The 18772-nt window shown below is 37.1% G+C and overlaps 1 protein-coding gene across 11 annotated transcripts in view; it reads right to left on the bottom strand.

Moving 5' to 3' along the window:
* Window positions 1–528: 528 nt before the first annotated feature.
* The window catches only part of TAB2 (TGF-beta activated kinase 1 (MAP3K7) binding protein 2), a 90339-nt gene continuing 72095 nt past the window's right edge, over window positions 529–18772 (bottom strand). For 9 of the 11 annotated variants that reach the window (XM_087425218.1, XM_087425215.1, XM_087425219.1 and 6 more), the window contains 4 exons: window positions 7559–7719; window positions 7255–7348; window positions 5877–5957; window positions 529–2568 (listed from right to left, as the gene is read on the bottom strand). In XM_087425218.1, the coding sequence (XP_087281344.1) occupies window positions 2426–2568; window positions 5877–5957; window positions 7255–7348; window positions 7559–7719 (479 nt within the window). In that variant the 3' untranslated portion in view covers window positions 529–2425. Of the gene's footprint in view, window positions 2569–5876; window positions 5958–6965; window positions 7037–7254; window positions 7349–7558; window positions 7720–18772 lie in introns of those variants that run through there. The other 2 variants (XR_015550146.1, XM_087425221.1) reach the window with 2 other exon arrangements.

Here is an 18772-nt window from a genome sequence, read left to right as displayed (position 1 = left end):
GACCAATCAAGACAGGGCTTCCTACAGCTACGTGGTAATGAGATCAGCAAGTGCTACTTCGCTTTTTTAAAGCTCAGAAAAATGGAGTCGTCATTTTTTGAAAACGCAATATAAAGGTTCTCTTCAAGAGAAGCACTATCATCCTTGGCACCTACTCATTATGCAACAGAGCAAATATTAACTAAATGACTATTCAGGCTAAGTGACCCAAGAAATCATGTTTTCAATAATGGGGTAAACTTTAAAAACCCAAAAAGAAATGAAAGGAAAAGCCAAAACAAACTATGAAAAAAGAAGCAATATTCATTCTTCTGGCTCGGCTAAAACATGGCTGCTTTCTTTCATCAGTTAAAAAGAAGCCCGGGGAAACTGATACAAATAATCCAAGAAACGCAGTCGACCGCCACGACGTCATGAGGAGACGCCAGGGGACGAGTGTTCTCCGATTTCAATTAACTCGCAAACGTTCTGCCAGGGCATAAATTACCTCCTGTCCACACACTTTAAAAACAAGTCACAAAATCCACATTAGAATATAAGTTTTTTAATTTTTATAAATAACTTATCTGTTACAAAGATAGTTTACCCAGCTAAATCACAAAACCATCAACTCAAGATATCCAAATTACGTTTTATTAATAAAACAAGTAAAAACTGATTTATCAATCTTCACATAGAACTGCAGATGAAGCTGAAAAACAAGGCCTATTTTTTAAAACAAAACGCATCAAATGTAAGGGCTCTGGGTCTATTGTCTCATTAACTAGGATTGTCGTATTTCTTCCCATATACAAAACACAAAGCCCAGGGGTCAGGGCTTTGCCATTCATATAGACCACCTGTAATAATCCTATTTAACAAACATCCATTTGCAAACATCTACATGGGTGACAGTCTACGTTATCTCCCCTCTTGCTCCATTTCAGCACTTCCCTTAGCCCCATTCTAAGCACTGATATATAATTTCATAATTCTGTCTTTTTAAATGCATACTGTTATTTCTTTATCTTGATTTCATTTAGTTATATACATTCCTGATCATCTGAATATTTATTTTCCTTATAAAAATATATCATCAAAAGAAAGAGATGCTTGAGGTTGCTTCAGTGTTCAAGTTTGCTTGTTTTTCTTTTTTCCAGCTTTTCTTCAGTTGTCCTAAATACGACTAGCCTTGTTTTATAAATACACATGATACTGCCACCAAGTCAGGTTTAGAAACGAATTGCCCCAACAGTAAAGCATTTAAACTTCTCTCCAGAAAAAGGGCTGCAGGTATGGCTGCTGTTGCTGGTTCTGAACTGTACTTTCCCCATAGAAACCTCTTGTCAAAGTTCTGCGGGACACCAGGCGGAGGAAGGAAGCTTAACTCTGTTGCTCTGTCAGTGGGTTAAGAACACCTTGTTGTAAGCTTCCCTGGGAAGGCAAACGCTGTGCTGTCACCCACTGCTCCAGTCAGCACACAGCATGCCCACAGACACGAGTCCCGTAACGCTGTCTGCGTCCGCCGTGCAGCGTCTGTCGCCACAGAACACCGGCACTCACGAGGGCAGAGCACAGAGTAAGAGGAGGAAATTATTCTGTGCATAGTTTCATTTCATTAATGCTTTTTTATTTTAAGGCATTGCTTCTCTCAGGTAAGGCTTAAAAAGGGACATGATCGTGCTTAATCACTAAAAGGAAAAAAGAAAATTAGTTAACAAAAGACTATTACACTATACATATAGAAATATAAGAAAATAATAAAGAAGAAAAGAAATCACTTAAGCAGACTCGAGAGATCTGTACAGTAGGAAAAGCTTCGGGATGTTTCACTGCAAGTTTGTACAGACATGCGTGCTGCTTTCCTTTCCCCTTAGACCCCAGATGCTGGCTTCACAGAGTGGAGACGTGTTCAGGGAAGACAAAGACAAGGCCGAGAGTACCACAGATGTGTGAGTTCTTCCCCTATTCATGGGCGCCGTGTGGCAGCAAAGAGTTTTTAAATAGTTAAACCTAGTTCCTTTTCTTCATGTTTGTAGTGTTTCACCGAAAGCTTTAAAAAAAAAAAAAAAAAAAGCCATCGTTCTATTCCTTCCTCCTGTCAAAATTCAGTAGTGACACGAGGGGAAAAAGGTACTGGGAACACCTAGGCATTAACATATTGAGAATTATCCATAATGGGCTACTGGTAACACTGTACATGTTGGGGCAGCGGGCACCCGAGTCCTTCAGCAGATTCCCTTTCAGGCGGTGAATCTCAACTGCCCGTGACGTTAGACTGAGGTAATACTAGCTCTGCGGGCTGACACGGAACGTGAGCACAACACCATCTTGTCATACCTTCAATCTGACCAAATCTTATGTAGCAGTGAAACTTCTCCCCTGATGCCAGACTAGTTCCTTGAACTTCAGATGTGGTTTTAGAGCACATACAGGGCCTTTTGGCTCAGAAATGCCTTGGCATCTCACACTGTTCACAGCGGATTAAGGCTGGATGGTTCAAAAAAGTACAGGCAGTACAATTCCACTGAGCCCCCTCATCATCTTCTGTGTCTTGAGTCTTTGGTGTTTTGATGGTGGACCTTTGATCTGTAAGGAAGAAAAAAATTATTTTAGAAACAAAAATCACCAAGGTATAGATTGCTGGCAACGTTAAAGACTACTCGCACTGCACAGCATGAAGCAGCTTGTTAACTAAAGGAAGCAGCTAGCTGAAACTGACGTACATGCTTGACCCTCACAACCTCTTTCAAGCTGGTACTTCTCTGCTGGGGGACAGCAACATGGACATGACATCACATCAGTGTCTCCTTAAAGGGGAAAAGTGCATCAGTGTCCCTAATTTACAACAGGAGAAAAGGGAAATCAACCCATATGGTAACTAACAGCAAAGATTCCCATAATGTCATTGAAGACTGTGAAAAGGTGTCCTACTACAAAACAATACTAACACTGAATTTATGTCTCCTTAAAGTTGAGTTTCATTTCCCACTGAAGTAGTATTTATATTTCTGTTTTCCACCAGGAACGAGTTTTTGTTAAATGTTCTCATCTGCTGAAAATGTCACCCTGAACAATACAAATAAAATATAAAGATGAACTAATTTCTAAAATCTTAACTATATTTCAATAATAAACCCTGCCGAAGTAAAAATCAGTGTAAAAATATTACCATACTTTATTTCTCATTTTAAGTCATGTGTATTATGGAACAGTAGAAAGAAGACTAGATTGAGGTTTGTGAGAATGCAGCTCTGCTGCCGACTCTGCTACCAACTCCTCATCTCCCTGCTCTGTGGTCTTAGGCAAACCACGCATCCTCTACATTCAATCTTTCTTACTTATAAGATAAAGTCATTGCAGCTTTACGAGGCCAATGTTCTAGAGTGTTTCAACAGATGGAGGTATCTTAAATATAGGAAATAATTATATTCCTCCCAACTTGTGTCTAAAATAAAATCACACATACGAAACTATTTTTTTCTGGGGGGTCCCTCCCATTATAAATGTAGAATAGTATTCATACAAATTATTTTCAGGAGGTTTAAAGCAAAAGGAACATGCATTGTTCCTTTTGGCTCTCTCCTGTCAAGGTTTATAACCTAGAGAGTCACACTATGTCACAACAAGGTGTGTTGTCTGCAATTCTGCCTACTCCACTGAGTTGCTGGCTACACGGCAGCTTTTCTGCTGTTGTGCCTGGAGCATGAGAGCAGAGGGAGTTCCTATACACAAGTTTACAACAAGTGAGCGATGTCTGGAGCATGAGAGCAGAGGGAGTTCCTATACACAAGTTTACAACAAGTGAGCGATGTCTGGAACACTGGCACATTTAGCAGCACCTTATTTACTAATTAGGCACTAAAGAGCACTTTACTGCCAAGTTCCCAACTTTAGGCATTGGCCACAATTTTGAGACATCACCACCATTTTTGCCACAAGCATGAGCAACTAGAGTATTAATTATACAGCAATTCTCTTTGAATTATTTTAAAACAAATATCTAATTAAGGCATATTTAAGTAAAAATATTTGAAAAATCAAGGGTCTGACAATATTAGTTAGTATCCCCTAAAACACATTAAAATAAATACAGTAGAAAAAAAAAAAAAGTTTGACTTTTTACCATCTAAAATTATTCCACACTCCATACTTGGGAAATATCTTCTAGAATGACTGTTTTAATTTGGGGATTCATCCCACTTAATAGAATTTTGGTCTCACTTAGGCATTAGAAGACATTCCCATCTGGCATGTTTTTAGTGTAAAACTTTGCCTATCCTTTTTGTTTAACTACAAGGGTTTTTTCAGGAAGGGGGACCATTCAATCTATTGACACTCCAATCTCTTACTAAATGCCAGCATCTTTTTCATTAAGTAATACCTAAGGTAATCAATCAATAGGGGACCTACAATTTTTTTAAAATGAAAAATCTCCAGTGGTTTTCTTACATCTGCACAATCTCATTTAGTACTCAGAATTATGAATCTTTTTATTAGAGGTATTTGGAAACTAAATAACCACCAGAAATGAAAAAAAAAAGGAACTTAGATTGCAAAGGATGATTTGTGATTTCCACACTTAATTTTAGCTGTTTAAAAAAAACTGCATTGTGAAGTAGAACTGATTTTAAGAACTAACTAAATAAACCCCTATAAATGAAACTAATAACTCTAGCCTGAAGGCAAAAATGACTGATTCTTTATTTCTCCAAAAATAGCCAGCACACAAGCTTCTATCTTTTACGAAAAAGCTTTTAAGCAATAGATTCTTTTTCTTTTTTTCTTACTTTTTATCATGGAAAATTTCAAATATATACCCAAAGTAGAAGGAATAGTAAAACACACTTATCCTGCTTCAACAGCTGTCAGGACCAACCTTACTTCATTTATATTCCACCTCCCTCCTGCCCTCAAAACAAGAGGTTCTGGACTATGTTGAAGCAAAACACGAATCTTTTTATAAGAAAAATTCTAGTTTTCGAAAGAGAGTAAAAAGATATTAAGGCAACTCATCCAGAGTCTTAAATACCCACTTTGCTTATTTTAAGGAGTTGGGCTATCCCACTGTTGTCTTTATTCCTTTACTCAATTAACATCCAAACTGCATCAGTGTCTGAACACTCGCTTACTGTGCCAAATGCCCTATCTCACTTCTGTTCCTCTGTAAGAACAGTTCCTTACACTCCAGCTATGTTGAAAAACACTTAAATCAAAAAAATAGGAAAATACAGCAAGGCCTAATTAAATTACACTTAAACAAAAATGCGGGAGTGGAGAGAACAGGATACTGAATGAGAATGTGAAAATTCTTATAACAAACCAAGGAACTAGTCACATAGTTGTTCTTTCTTGTTCCTATTTCTATATAATTTTTAATGCCTGGAGTAAAAAACCCACACACATATTCTGACATTTCTTAGTTTGGTGTGCAGACAGCCTATAAATATCAATGATGTAAAATGACAGTAGGTAATAATTTTCAAAAATCACCCATCTAGAATTCAGATTATTTTGATTATACAGAATTACCCATAAATTAAATAAAATAGGATACTCATGAAAAATAAACTTCCCTAAGATGTCTTCCTCATTATTCCTCAAAAATTTTAAGGAATACACATTTTTGCACCTGATGATTTTTTTTGCCAAGACTTGCTATTTTGGGAGTATATAACGAATCTTAAGGCATATTACTTTTAAAGAGCTAAGTACATTACACTTTTATATCCTCCCCAATCCCCAGCATGTAAGTAAAAATAAATATCTTCCTAACGAATCTATCCAAGGATGCCAAAGTTTGAAGCACTTCTAGAGTGGAAGGTTGCTAAAAATAAAATTTCCTAAAATCTCGCTTTTCAAAATGTAACAGTTTTCACACTAATGGATACACTAACCTTTGGGTTTTGGTGGCACAGGACCTACAAATCCAATATTGTCATAAAAGTTATGAATAGCGCTGGGATTAAAATGTGGTCCTGAAATATATAAAAAGTAAATATATCAATGTTTACAGCTCAAAAATATTTAATTTTATTTTTTAAAAAGCAAATATTTTCTTTCTAAAAAATATCACAGTATAAATAGAAGAAATGCTTTTCATTTATTTCACACCTCTAATCTCAAATTATATATAAGGATTTCAAAACAGGTGAGGTAGGCATAATATGGTACTCATAACAGAGGTCTAACTGGTAAACTGGGGAAAAAGTCAAATTAATGTTAGTAAAACAGTAACAGAATTAGAACATAGACCCCTGGTCTACATGACAAGTTAAAATAACTTAAAATTTAACAATTTAAAATATAATTTTAAATAATCAAACATGGTCTTTAGCAACTAAATAGCTTGGCCCCAAGTAAGTATTAAAAACCTTGCACTAATGTAATATAATTTTAAACAAAAGAAACAAGTTCAAGGATTACAGTTTCTAGACCAGCTCTTTCTTTTTCTTTCTGTGGGTAAATCATGGCATTTTTCTACGAGTGTTTCAAGACAAACTTACTACCCTTAAAAAAAAAAAATAAAAGGAATCATCTTTCAGTTTACTGGATTCTGGCACACAGTCGCAAGTGTGATTAAGGACTTCTTTTTTGTTGGCTTCCTCTCCTGCCCTGTCTTTTCCATTTTACATATTTCTATTATTTCCCCAACTGCAGAATTAGGTTTAAGTTATAAAATTTCCTTTTAGTTGACTATGGAACTAAATTAAATTGTAAACATATTTTTCACAATAAGCAATTACTGCTTGTCCATAATAGCTCGAGTATAATAAACTACCGTTGTCCTAAAAATGTCTAAGCTATATTTTTATTCTCTTCTCTCATCAATTAAGATAGTATCATTAGGGTGGGGGTGCCTTTTTAATTATGTTCTTAAAAGCATAATTCTTGAAAGGTAAAAGAAAAACACTGAAATAGGAGAAAGGTATATGAATACATATATTTTAATCTTAATAAATATTATTGTAACAAATTCTACTCACAGCAATACTTCTGAAAATACAGCCAGACATACCTAATCCTTCTCTTCCCTTAACATGTGACTACAGTGGATCTGAAGGATATAAAATGTATCAAATTACTCCTCAACCAAATAAACAAATTTTGGAGGGAGGGATAAGAGGAAATAAAAACCCAATAGTTCTCTAGCATTATCTGGCTCCAAAGTCAAATCTGAGACAAGACGATTCTAACTGGTAAGTCTGCTTTCAGCCGCAGGAGGAGAGTGGGAAAGGAGCAGAGTGAACCCCCGCAGAGCTTGCGCGACGTTACCTCGGGCTTGGAACAGGTCAATCTCTTTGGTTAGGCAGTCAATGTCAATCTGGAGCTGTCTGTTACAGCTTCTCAGCTGCTGCATCTCCTCCAGCTGAAAAAGAACCCACGTGAGAGGGAGCTACATTGAATTCCTGTATGATTAGTTAGACAAGAGTCGAGTTTGGCAGGGGAAGGTAAGGACAGAAAAACAAATACGAATTAAGGGTGTTTCTAGAAAACTAGATCGAGCGTTTACACTTACGACAGGCTGCCTATTCTCATGTTCAAGCACAGCCGCCACAACAGTTACAGAAAGACTTACTGAAGGTATTTGGGATATGGAATTCGATCTTTTCAGGCGCCTTCGAGTTAGATTATTTTCCATTTCATTGACCTCAGATTTTAGTTTATCCAGCTTTTTCTTTTGAATCTCAAGTTCTCTTTGAAGTCGTTCCATTCTGGCCTTCTGGTGTACCAATAGAGCTGCAACACATATTAGTAAACATGAGGACCCATCCACTTTAGTCAATTAACCTTTAAGTCGCCTTGGGAAAACCAAACAAATGAATATGTCTGTGACAAACATGAGTTTGCCAAAAATCCCAAAGATACATTAAGACAGAAAATTGTGTTTAAACATCTAAAATTTCAAAAATTTTAACTTGAAAACTATTTTAATTATTTAAGTAGACAAATGTCACTCACTTTTTTTTTTTTTTTTTGGTGAGGAAGATTAGCCCTGAGCTAACACCTGTTGCCAATCCTCCTCTTTTTGCTGCGGAAGATTGGCCCTGGGCTAACATCCATGCCCATCTTCCTCCACTTTGTATGTGGGACGCCACCACAGCACAGCTTGGTAAGCAGTGCGTATGTCCGTCCTGGGATTGGAACCTGCGAACCCCGGGCCGCCGAAATGCAGTGTGCAAATTTAACCACTACCCCACCGGGCTGGCCCCTTTAATTTTTCTTTTAGGGATTTGATAAACCCACAAAAATAGAAGATAGCATTTTTAGCCTATTACTTCTCTAATGGCTCTGGTCCAGTCAATTAACCTACTTACTACTATTTAATTCACATCTGACCCTCTGAAGGGATAAGCCCTTCTACTCTACAAGTGTGACGTGTTTGGACTATGTTTAAGACTTTCTAATATGAACATTTTATAGATATTTTAGAAGGGAATCTGGCTTAGGTTAAATCCATTTTGATGTATGCCACAAATAAAACAGATTGATTTCAATCCACGTGAATGTTAACATTAAATTGTGCAAATTGCAAAGTAAAAGTGATAACGTTTAGAGAAATTAAGCACTTATATTTTCTTATAGTCCAATTACATCTTGTGAAAACATTTCCCTAAGATTTTTAAAGAAAGAAAATAAGCAATCAATCTTGTAGCACGAATGATGAACTGCTTGGGAAACCTTATTACACCACAAACATCGGAGTAAGTTCATGTGACCCACCCAGGACAGTGTGAGCCTCAGCTTTCAGGGTGCTGGCCTGCAAGTGAAGATACCTGAGTCTACTTCTAGACAAAGGCAGCTTGAGATGACTCTACCATGAGAAAACAGGCAGATCTGGAAAAGTACAATAAACCATCTCTAAAAATGAGAAAGTCAAGTAGATTAAACAGATTAATGTTGAACAGTCATCTTCAATTAAACCCAAATTTCTATGAATCTGAAAAATAAGGAAAAAGCTATGGCATATTAAAGGCTATTTAGGCCATTCAATCCAGCGGCATATTCTAGAACCAGAATTAGGGTGTAGGGTGGGGGAGGCTGTCGGGCTCAAGTACTTCAAAGTTAACTTTATTATTTTTTTTTAAACAGTAGATAATTTTTCCCAACAAAAACCTGACACTAATGTAATCCACAGATGTTTCCCTCTGTAATTTTCCTTTCTTTTTTATTGGAAGAATAGTAGGGCATTATGTTTCAAGTTTTTAAAACAATGGCTGATTCTGATAAACACTAAAATTTCGGGACCTTCTCTCCCATTTTAATATATATTCTGTGAATACCGGGAAGTGTTTTTGGAGGTACACATACTCCTGGTTGAAAATTCAGTGTCTTTGCACATCCCTACCTAACAAGCTGTTTTGTCAGGCTTTTATTAATTTGGTTTACTTTATTTGAAATGCAGAATTTTATCCCTCTATTTCCAAAATACAAGAATTCTTCATTAGAGTTTATTTATTCTCCTAATAGAAGATGAGGACGTGGGCTGTTATTTTTTGAGTGGGACAATAAGAGAAGAAGAGATGGGGGCAGGAAGTGGGAATGAAGGGCAAGGCAAAGAAAAGCTAGGCGTAATATACTTTCCTTCATTCCTAAACTCCAACCATCTACCAACATGTCTCAAATGGCACTAATTAGAAATTTGTTTAGATTAATGATTATTTTACGTTAAAGCAGCATTTCTTAAAATCAATGCTGGAGATTTTCTCCCTAAAAGTTTTTTTTCCTAAATATGTAAAAAAAAAGAAATTTTAAACACATTTATTTAGTGGTTCTAATGACTAAATGATGGTTTATTTATCCTGAAATTAGAAAACAAGATATACATTTATGATATTATTCAATACTATATATGGGGAGGGGATAAGAACAGATCTCCTGAGAAACTGAAACCCAACTGATACCACACTTGAGTGGTTAAAATTTATACCATAAGGGCAGAGAAAGAACCTCAGGGTGAGATGTTATTATAACAACTAGCCGTAGGCTGATGATTTCCTTGGGGTGCCTAGCAGAAGCAAATGCAAACTGCTCTGGCAACCCACTTCCAACACCAGGGAGCTACTACCACGGAAGCCATAAGGAAAAATCCTCAATGAAGAGAAGATCTCAAGGGAAAAGCATGGCCAAACAAGAAAATGACCTACCATGAGAATCAATGGCCCAAAAGGAGCCCCCCAAACTTAGCGACTTTATAATAGTTTGAAAGAAGCTATGGAAAAGTCTATTTAAGATGATTATAGTGATAACAGAAGAAACAAAACTATAACAAAAGAGTAAGACACTATGAATAAAAGAACAGACAGATTTGGAAAAATACCATAAACCTCTACAAATCAAAACTAGTCATCGAGGGCCGGCCCAGTGGCTTAGCGGTTAAGTGCGCGCGCTCCGTGACTGGCAGCCCGGGGTTCGGATCCCGGGCGCGCACCAGCGCACCGCTTCTCCACCATGCTGAGGCCGCATCCCACATACAGCAACTAAAAGGATGTGCAACTATGACGTACAACTATCTACTGGGGCTTTGGGGAAAAAAAAAGGAGGAGGATTGGCAATAGATGTTAGCTCAGAGCCGGTCTTCCTCAGCAAAAAAAAAAAAAAGAGGAGGATTAGCATGGATGTTAACTCAGGGCTGATCTTCCTCACACACAAACACACACACAAAACTAGTCATCGAAATGAAAAGGTCAGATAGATTAAACAGTAGATTAGATACAGTCAAAGACACAGTTAGTAACCTGGAAGGTAGATCTAAGATTATTACCCAGAATGCACCGAGATAAAGGGACAGAAAATATGGCAGAGGGGGTAAAAGATCTCACATAAATCTAAAAAGGAGTTCTAGAAGGACACAACAGACAGAATGGAGGAGAGGCAAAATTTGAAGAAATACTTGCTGAAATTTTTCCAAAAGTAAAGAAAAGAAATAGTAGCTTCCCCAGGTTCGGATCCCGGGCACACACTGACGCACTGCTTGTCAAGCCATGCTGTGGCGGCGTCCCATATAAAGTAGAGGAAGATGGGCACGGATGTTAGCCCAGGGCCGGTCTTCCTCAGCAAAAAGAGGAGGATTGCTGACAGATGTTAGCTCAGGGCTAATCTGTCTTACAAAAAAAAAAAGAGGAACGAATAAAATGAATAAATCTAAAAAAAGTTCTAACTATAAAACCATGGAAAGACTACAGCGGTGGGTGGGTGGCACAGATTGTTTAAAACAAAGTAAAACTAAAATATCAGAAAAGAACAACAAGAAATTGGAAATATGAAGATTAGAGGAGAAGCATTCTAAGGTCTTGAAAGTGTTTAGGAAGAATACTCTCAAATGTTCCTAAACCAAATATACATGTTAAACATTTAGGGATCACTACTAGAGGAAGCTAAACAGAATGCAGTTTCTAAATTAAAAGAACAAAAGAAGAAATAAAAGAAAATCTGATTAAACTTAGATGGCAGGAAAGAAGGAAAAAAAGGAAAGAACTGGAAAACAAACAAAAAAAATATGAGAAGAATGTTTGCAAATATATCAGCCATCACAATAACTGCAATCTAATTAAAGGTATATGTTTAGATGTAAGAGATCAGCAGACTGGATTTTAAAAATTCAGCTATATGCTGTTTATGAGAAACACACTTAAAACAGAATGCACTAAGCCAACCTTTTAATATATTGAGAGCCTAGTGTGTGTCAGGCACTGTTGTAGGCACTTGGGAAATCAATAAACAAAACAGGCAAAAATCCCGCCCCGTGGAGCTTATATTACAGTGGTAGGAGAGATTGGAGGTGGTGGTGCGTGCAAGAACAAGGCTCTAGACAGGGGGCCAAATTTGGCCCGTTACCCGTTTTGTGAATAAAGTTTTACTGGAATACAGCCACGTTCACTTGTTTACTTGTTATCTATGGCTGTTTTTGTGTCATGACAGCAGAGTTGAATAGCTGTGACAGAAACCAAGTGGCTTGCAAAATGCTACCTAATTTACTCTCTGGCCCTTTATCAGATCATGTAGAGACCCACTGACCATACCAAGGACTCTGAGTGAATGGGGACCCTGCGCAGCACACAAAGGTTCAAAGTAAAAGGACTAAAGTAAGATGAATATTTTGCACTTGAGGTACCACTCTAAGAGACACTGTGTCAGAGCAGCCAACTGCTGGAGACATTTGAAGACTGCGCGCACTCCAGGCAACAATAAAACCCCAACCCAGCTCCACTCCTGACTAAACCAATAACCTGACAGAAAGACAGGTGTTCTCCTTTCTGTGTAAATACCATTTATAGCATTATATTACAGTATATAATACTCTTTCCTCAGTCTCTTGTTTTTTTAAACACGATATTTGGCATTCAACAAAAACTTATGAGATATACAGAAATGCAAGAGAAAAAGCCAACTTATCGAGAGAGAAAACAATCAAAAGAACCATACTCAAAGATGACCCGGATACTGGAACTCCCCGACAAAGAATTTAAAAACACTGACAGTGATTACCATGTTAAAAGAGCTAGTGAAAGGTGGACAACATGCAGGGACTGATGGGTAACGTGAGGAGACGGAAATCACTAAAAAAAAAAGAGTCAAGTGCTAGTAATAAAATGTTGTATCAGAGAGAGAGAATTCCTTCAGCAGGCTTACCAGATCACTGGGTACAGAAGAATCGGTGAACCTGAAGACAGAAATTACCCAAATTGAATACAAGACAAGAAGCGGAAAACAGAACAGGCTTCCAGGAGGTGCAGGACAACATCAAGCAGCCGACCGTACACATAACTGGTGAAGGGGAGACGGAGACAGGGCAGGAGGAACATTTGAGGAGGCTCTGCCAAATATTTTCCAAAATCAACAAAAGACAATAAACCACAGATCCAAGAAGCCCATAGATCTCCAAGTAGTGTTAAAACAAAACAAAGAACCTAGACGCATCTTAGTCAAACTGCTGAACACCAAAGACACAGAGAATCTAGAAGGCAGCTGGCGGAATTCTGAAATTGACATAGCAGGCAAATATAAAACTGAAATAAAGCCAGGGTAGCAATACTGATTTCAGGAAAAAAGTGACTTTGGGGCAATATATTATGAGATAAAGAGGTTCTTAATGATGAAAGGAAAGAAAACCCGGTAGCATACAACTCTCATCTGTATGGAAAACCATAAAAGAATATTCTAACATATTTTCCAATTAATGCATGCCAGAACACACATTCCAGGACAGCAGCTGAACACTCTGCTAGTCACAGACTTTCGTTAGCAATTCTCAATACAATGTTTCCATCCAGACAGCAGTGTAAGCCAGAGTCCAGAGCAACAGAGGGGGCCAATATTAGCAGAAGACAGCTTTTAGAACAGGCAGAAATCTGATTCAAAAAAGATTGAGGAGAAATAAAGGAGCCAGAGCTGCTGCAGGTATTGTTGTGGGGATGTTCTGAAGTCAGAGTCAATTCTTCAGAATGTCCCTAAAACAGAAAAAAATATTACAACCTTGGGAATTCACAAAGAAAGCAGTTTTTGCAATAGCTAAAGATGTGCCTTGCCTTTGGGACTAAAGGCCAGATGTCTCCTATGATTAGACTGAAGCCCTAAAGTAGAATACTGTCAATGCACTGTCTTAGAATGTGTTTAAGAGAGAGAGATTTCTTTCTAGTGAAGACACACTTCTTAGAGCAGTTATAATGACTATATTCCTTAGAATCAGGACCCAAGACTCAGGATCTCTTAAGTATGTCTGCTAATTATAAACAAGCTAAAAAATGCTCTGAATATAGTAGGAAAGAAATATGATCTTTATTTCTCAGCAGTTCTGTCTTCTAATTGCCTGGATTTTATGTGTCTAGTTCAGTTTTCATTTGCGGTTTGGGATCTTTAGATAGGAATCTGAGAAAGACGAATTACAAGGAAAATAGGGGTGTCAAAGCGAATTTCTAAAAATTACTATGAAAATTCAGCTAAGGCTAAACTCTTTCTCTAGCTGTGATTTTGTCTGCAATTTTAACCTTCACTATACAAAATATTACACAATACACATCCACTAAGAAACAAAGTTATTAGACTCATAATAAAGAATAATTATTTATATTACTTTTATTTATAGACACTTTTGCTCTGATCAGCCTCCACTAAATGAAAAAGGGTTAGGTGCCAACTGGGGAGAAAGAAACATAATTATACTTCCAGAGTCCAAAAGAAGGGGACAGCTCGGAAAGTGGGGTGAGGCTAGAAAATTTCACTTCTGCTATGGGAAATGAACAGGGATTTGAGGAAATTCCTTAGACTGGCTTTTGGGTTTTGTTTCTTTGTTTTGGCATATGAAGAAACTATTATAAACAAAATCATTATCAACCACACATACAGATGAATCAGGCTCGTGCAGAATCCAGTAAGATGCATTTATATAGGAGGGAGGGGTGATTTGTTACACAGACTCCAGTGAGTAGGCTGAATGAAAAATTCTCTCCATTCCTGTCATTTATTTAAATATAGACTAACGTGGACTTAAACAGCCAAGTGATGAAATATCAATTATATTAGCTAGGACTTTCGTTTAAAGATGGTTGACTGAGCATTGTATTTATATAATCTTCTGCCTCCTGAAGCCCCAGGAAAATGACAGGGGAATAAAGCTGGTACAATCCAACAATGATAAACAACAGGAAGAAGGCAATTAATAGACAAGAGATTTCAACAAGTGTCTGGAAGGCTGAAAGCAGATGAAATGACACAGACTAATGAAGGAGGGTGGAAAAAGCTACAGCCACACAGACAAGGAAGGCCCTGCAGATGAAGAGGCAGCTAACACGCCCCGAAGAAACCTCAGGAGGCTCCAGACTCTGGAGAAGGCAGAACGGCAGGAGGTGGAGGTGAGGAAGTGGACAGAAAAGAGGGCCTGAACTGGATGTCTTCTGGAACCCTCAACCTCTCCTGACCCTGTAGAAAAAGGGCAGGTAGCTTCGTGTTGATTCTCAAGGCCCACCCCAACACACTTCTCCAGGTGGTCCACACACAGAGAATGCCGGGTGGTGACGTGGAGTGCTCTCTTGTAGCAGCTGCTCCTCTCTTATTCATCACAGAGCAGAGTCGGTCACGTGACAAGCCTCACTTTCTTATACAGGGCTTTTGGTTAGCCTTCATAGTTCTTCATTCTTAAATAGGAATCAAAAGCCAAGGATCACCACACATCTGAGGAACATCTGACACATGAAAGATCTAGATAAACACAGAGAAAGACTGAGCCCAGATTAAGCAGAGATAATTAAGGAGAGAGCCGAGAACTTAAATTCTAATTAACAACATTAAGAGATCCGAGGCAATAATGCACCCATAAAACAACAATCTACTATGAAAAAGGAATCAGAGAACTAACTCTTAGAACTTAAAAACATCACTGCTGAAATGAAAATTTCATACATGGGCTGGAACAAAAATTGATGAAATCTCCTAAACTGTAAAACAGAAAGACAAGGAGGTACAATACACTGAGGCTATGACAGTGAGAAACAAATAGAAAGTTGGTCCAGGATCTTAAATAGCTGAATAAGAGAAATTCTAGAAAGAGAAAATGGAGAAACTGGGAATCAAAAGGGGATTTCCAGGGCTGAAGCGAGACACCAGCCTTTAAATTGAAGGAGTCTATTCAATGTGGAACAAGGATGATGAAAAAACAAGAGCGACACCTAGACACATCATTCTGTCTCTATATAGAAGCAATATATATATATAATATACACAGAACATATATAAATGTATGTATACAAATATGTATCCCTTGATTAAAGCAAAATAAGATCCAATTATATACAGTTAAACCACAGTAAGGCCTGGGCCAAGACTGTGCTGCAGCTTCATCTGTGATACCTGCATTGTAATGGCATTTTAGTTATTCAGCCAAAAACACATGAATTAAATTTTTACTATTCTGGAATCCAAGATCATCTGAACAGCGATGGAGCTTAAGCTATGTTTTGTACCACCTGTTCAAAGGGCAGTAAGTGAACTAATGCCGCAAGGAAGTGTGAAGGAAGAACAAGGTCACGAGAACCACTACTTCGAGAGCTCTCATGTCATTACTTTGTGTGTATAAATCATCACCACACTAACGGAGGACCTTTATTAGACGAGTTCATTTCGTTTCGTACCTAAAAAATTCAGCATTTTAGATTTTTCAATATCAAGTACATCTCAATTACATCTCAAGCTCCCTGAGGGTAAACACTGAATTCAATTTTGTAGCACCTGGAATCTAGTATTAAACCTTGAAAATTGTAGGCACTTGAGAAATATCCATTAAACGTAAAATAATGACAACGATTTGATTTTTAATGAGTAGTAGAGTAAAATACTAATTTTAAGGCCAGGAAATAGAAATACTGATAAAACCTTGAGATTTATTTTAAAGTCTCTTTGAATGTTTAGTTTTAATATTTTCACTTAGCAAGATTTAATACATTTTGAAATATGGCAAGACTTTTAGGTTGCTGACATTACAGAAAGGTAGTTTTTTTTATATGCTAGTTCTACTAAGGAAATAAAATAAGTGATACATTTAATATCTCAATCATACATTGACTTCTTTAGTTTTCTAAACTTATTTCTAAACTTACCTATCTACTTTGTTCTCTTAAATAGACAAAAAAGGAGAAGGAGTAACAGGTAGAGAAAAAATATTCAGTACCTTTTAAAGCTTCTTTCAGTCAAAATTAACTTTTAATGGCTAAAGGTAATTTAAGCATGCAACTCCCTCTTGTGGTTGTTCAAAAAACTGACTGTTAGTTAATTCAAATCCTAGGGCTCTTAAATCACTCCCACGGGGCATACTAGGTGTTTATACAGCAATTTCAGAAAGCTTCATCTTTACCCAACTTTTGTAAGCTTCCGACGAACAATGGAGACAATTTCTTAGCGAACTTTATTTGTAACTGGAAAAACAAACACTTGAAGTTCCAGATGGTGTTAGAGCATTACTAATTTTAGGTATTCTATACCGTAAATAATGTCTAATTTCTCCAGAAGTTGGGGGGAAAAAAAAAAAAAGATAAGAGAATAGAATGTGCACGTTAAAAAACAATACCTTTCCCAGTGGAAAATGTACCAATGTACCTTATGAAGACCTTATGCTTTCTTTTTTTTTTAAGAAAAAAAAGAGAAATTTTGCCATTGGAAACATAATATGTACTTATTTCTAGTGTCCTCTAAGTTTTTGTCTGTCATGACAATTTTACATGCCTAAGTCAGGTACCTGCCTAAGTCACTGCACCTAAGAAGGTACAATGTTAGCTTCTAAAATAAATCAAGATTTTCCTAGACTGTAACTGCTGACAGCAGGGATATCTGTTTTTATACATCACTGTATAATTACAGTCACTTATTCGGTGATTGAGTCACAAAACATGCAGACACGGCAATTATTTTTTAAAATAAAGCATCCTGATGTTTTCATCTATTTTACCATTTTTAAGGACGGTTTGAAATAAGATCTTGCAACAGTGCAGCAACTGGGCCCATAATTTCGGCAACAGATACAACAACAAAACTATGAGGAATGATGCTTAACCTCTGCCATTATTTTTAGGAAATTTAAATTATTTATACCTTAGAATTAATAATAGATGAGCATGGGGCCTCTGCTAGATAACATTTTGTTGGCATTTACTTGTATATAATTAAGATTCTGCATGCAATCTTATAGTATTAAGATATAGACATAGTCTACAACTTTTGTTTTAGAGAAAAAGAAAACTCGGGCCTAGATACACCAAAAGAGCCTCAAAAACACACAGCTGGATGAGCCATTATAACAATTGGCGATGTTTCTAGCTTAGAGAGGTTTACACTTTAGAAGTGGACACGGTAGCTATTTCCGAGTTTTTGCAGCAAAGGGAAATGAGGCCAGTTCAGGTGATTTTAAGAAATATCACCGTAGCTAAAGAGAAGATTCATGCAAGGTTTCCGTTCTTCTTTTCCAAAATCTTGTAATGCAGAAGGGCTTGCTAAATAAGATCTAAACAAAACCCAGAAGCCAGAAGGAAAAAGATTGATACGTTTGAATATATAAAAGTAAAAAAATTTATTGACCAAGTTAAAAGTAATAACATATTAGAACAAACAGAGTAGGCATCCTACAAAAATAGGCAAGTTCACAAAATAAGAAATACAAACGGCTTAAAAAGTAATACATGAAAAGATGCTCAACCTCACTCATATTTAAAGATACAAATTTTAAAACACCAAAACAATACATTTTTACCTACCAGACAGACTGACAAAGATGTATTTTTTTTTAATCCCCTACACATTGATGGATGAGGGAAGGAAGGAGGAAAAGAACATTTTTACAAATGTTGTCAAAAATGTTCCCCATTTATAAATATGTGGAAAAAATAAATATTCTACTAGTTTATATTCCGATAAAATCTCTTTAGAGAGAGGCTCAAAATTAAAATTAGCTGTGGCAGTTATCAGTATCCCTTACCAAATATATCTGGCTCTCTGCCTTCCAGGTATATGGCAGAACTGCCCCTTCCCATTCTCTTTGAATTAGGTGCTGCTTTGCGACTGGTTTTAGCTAAAGAGGAACGGGTCAGGGCAGAAGCTTAAGAAGTCAGTGCTGATTTGCTGTGTTTCCTTTAGTCTTGCCTGAACAATCATGGAAGCAGGGAGATGGAGCTTCCCTCAACCAGGGTCCTGAGTGAGGATGATGCAGAACAGAGCCTACCAGCTAATCTATAACGGCCAAGTGAGCTGGAAATAAACCTTTGTTGTTTTAAAGACAGTCTGTTACTGCAGCATAACCAAGCCTAAATGA

The sequence above is a fragment of the Ceratotherium simum genome, chromosome 38, assembly GCF_057802395.1.
Source record: "Ceratotherium simum simum isolate JZ-2026a chromosome 38, ASM5780239v1, whole genome shotgun sequence".
Lineage (NCBI taxonomy): Eukaryota > Metazoa > Chordata > Mammalia > Perissodactyla > Rhinocerotidae > Ceratotherium > Ceratotherium simum.
The sequence above is the reverse complement of the archived record's forward strand: the minus strand, read 5'-3'. Positions and strand labels throughout refer to the sequence as shown.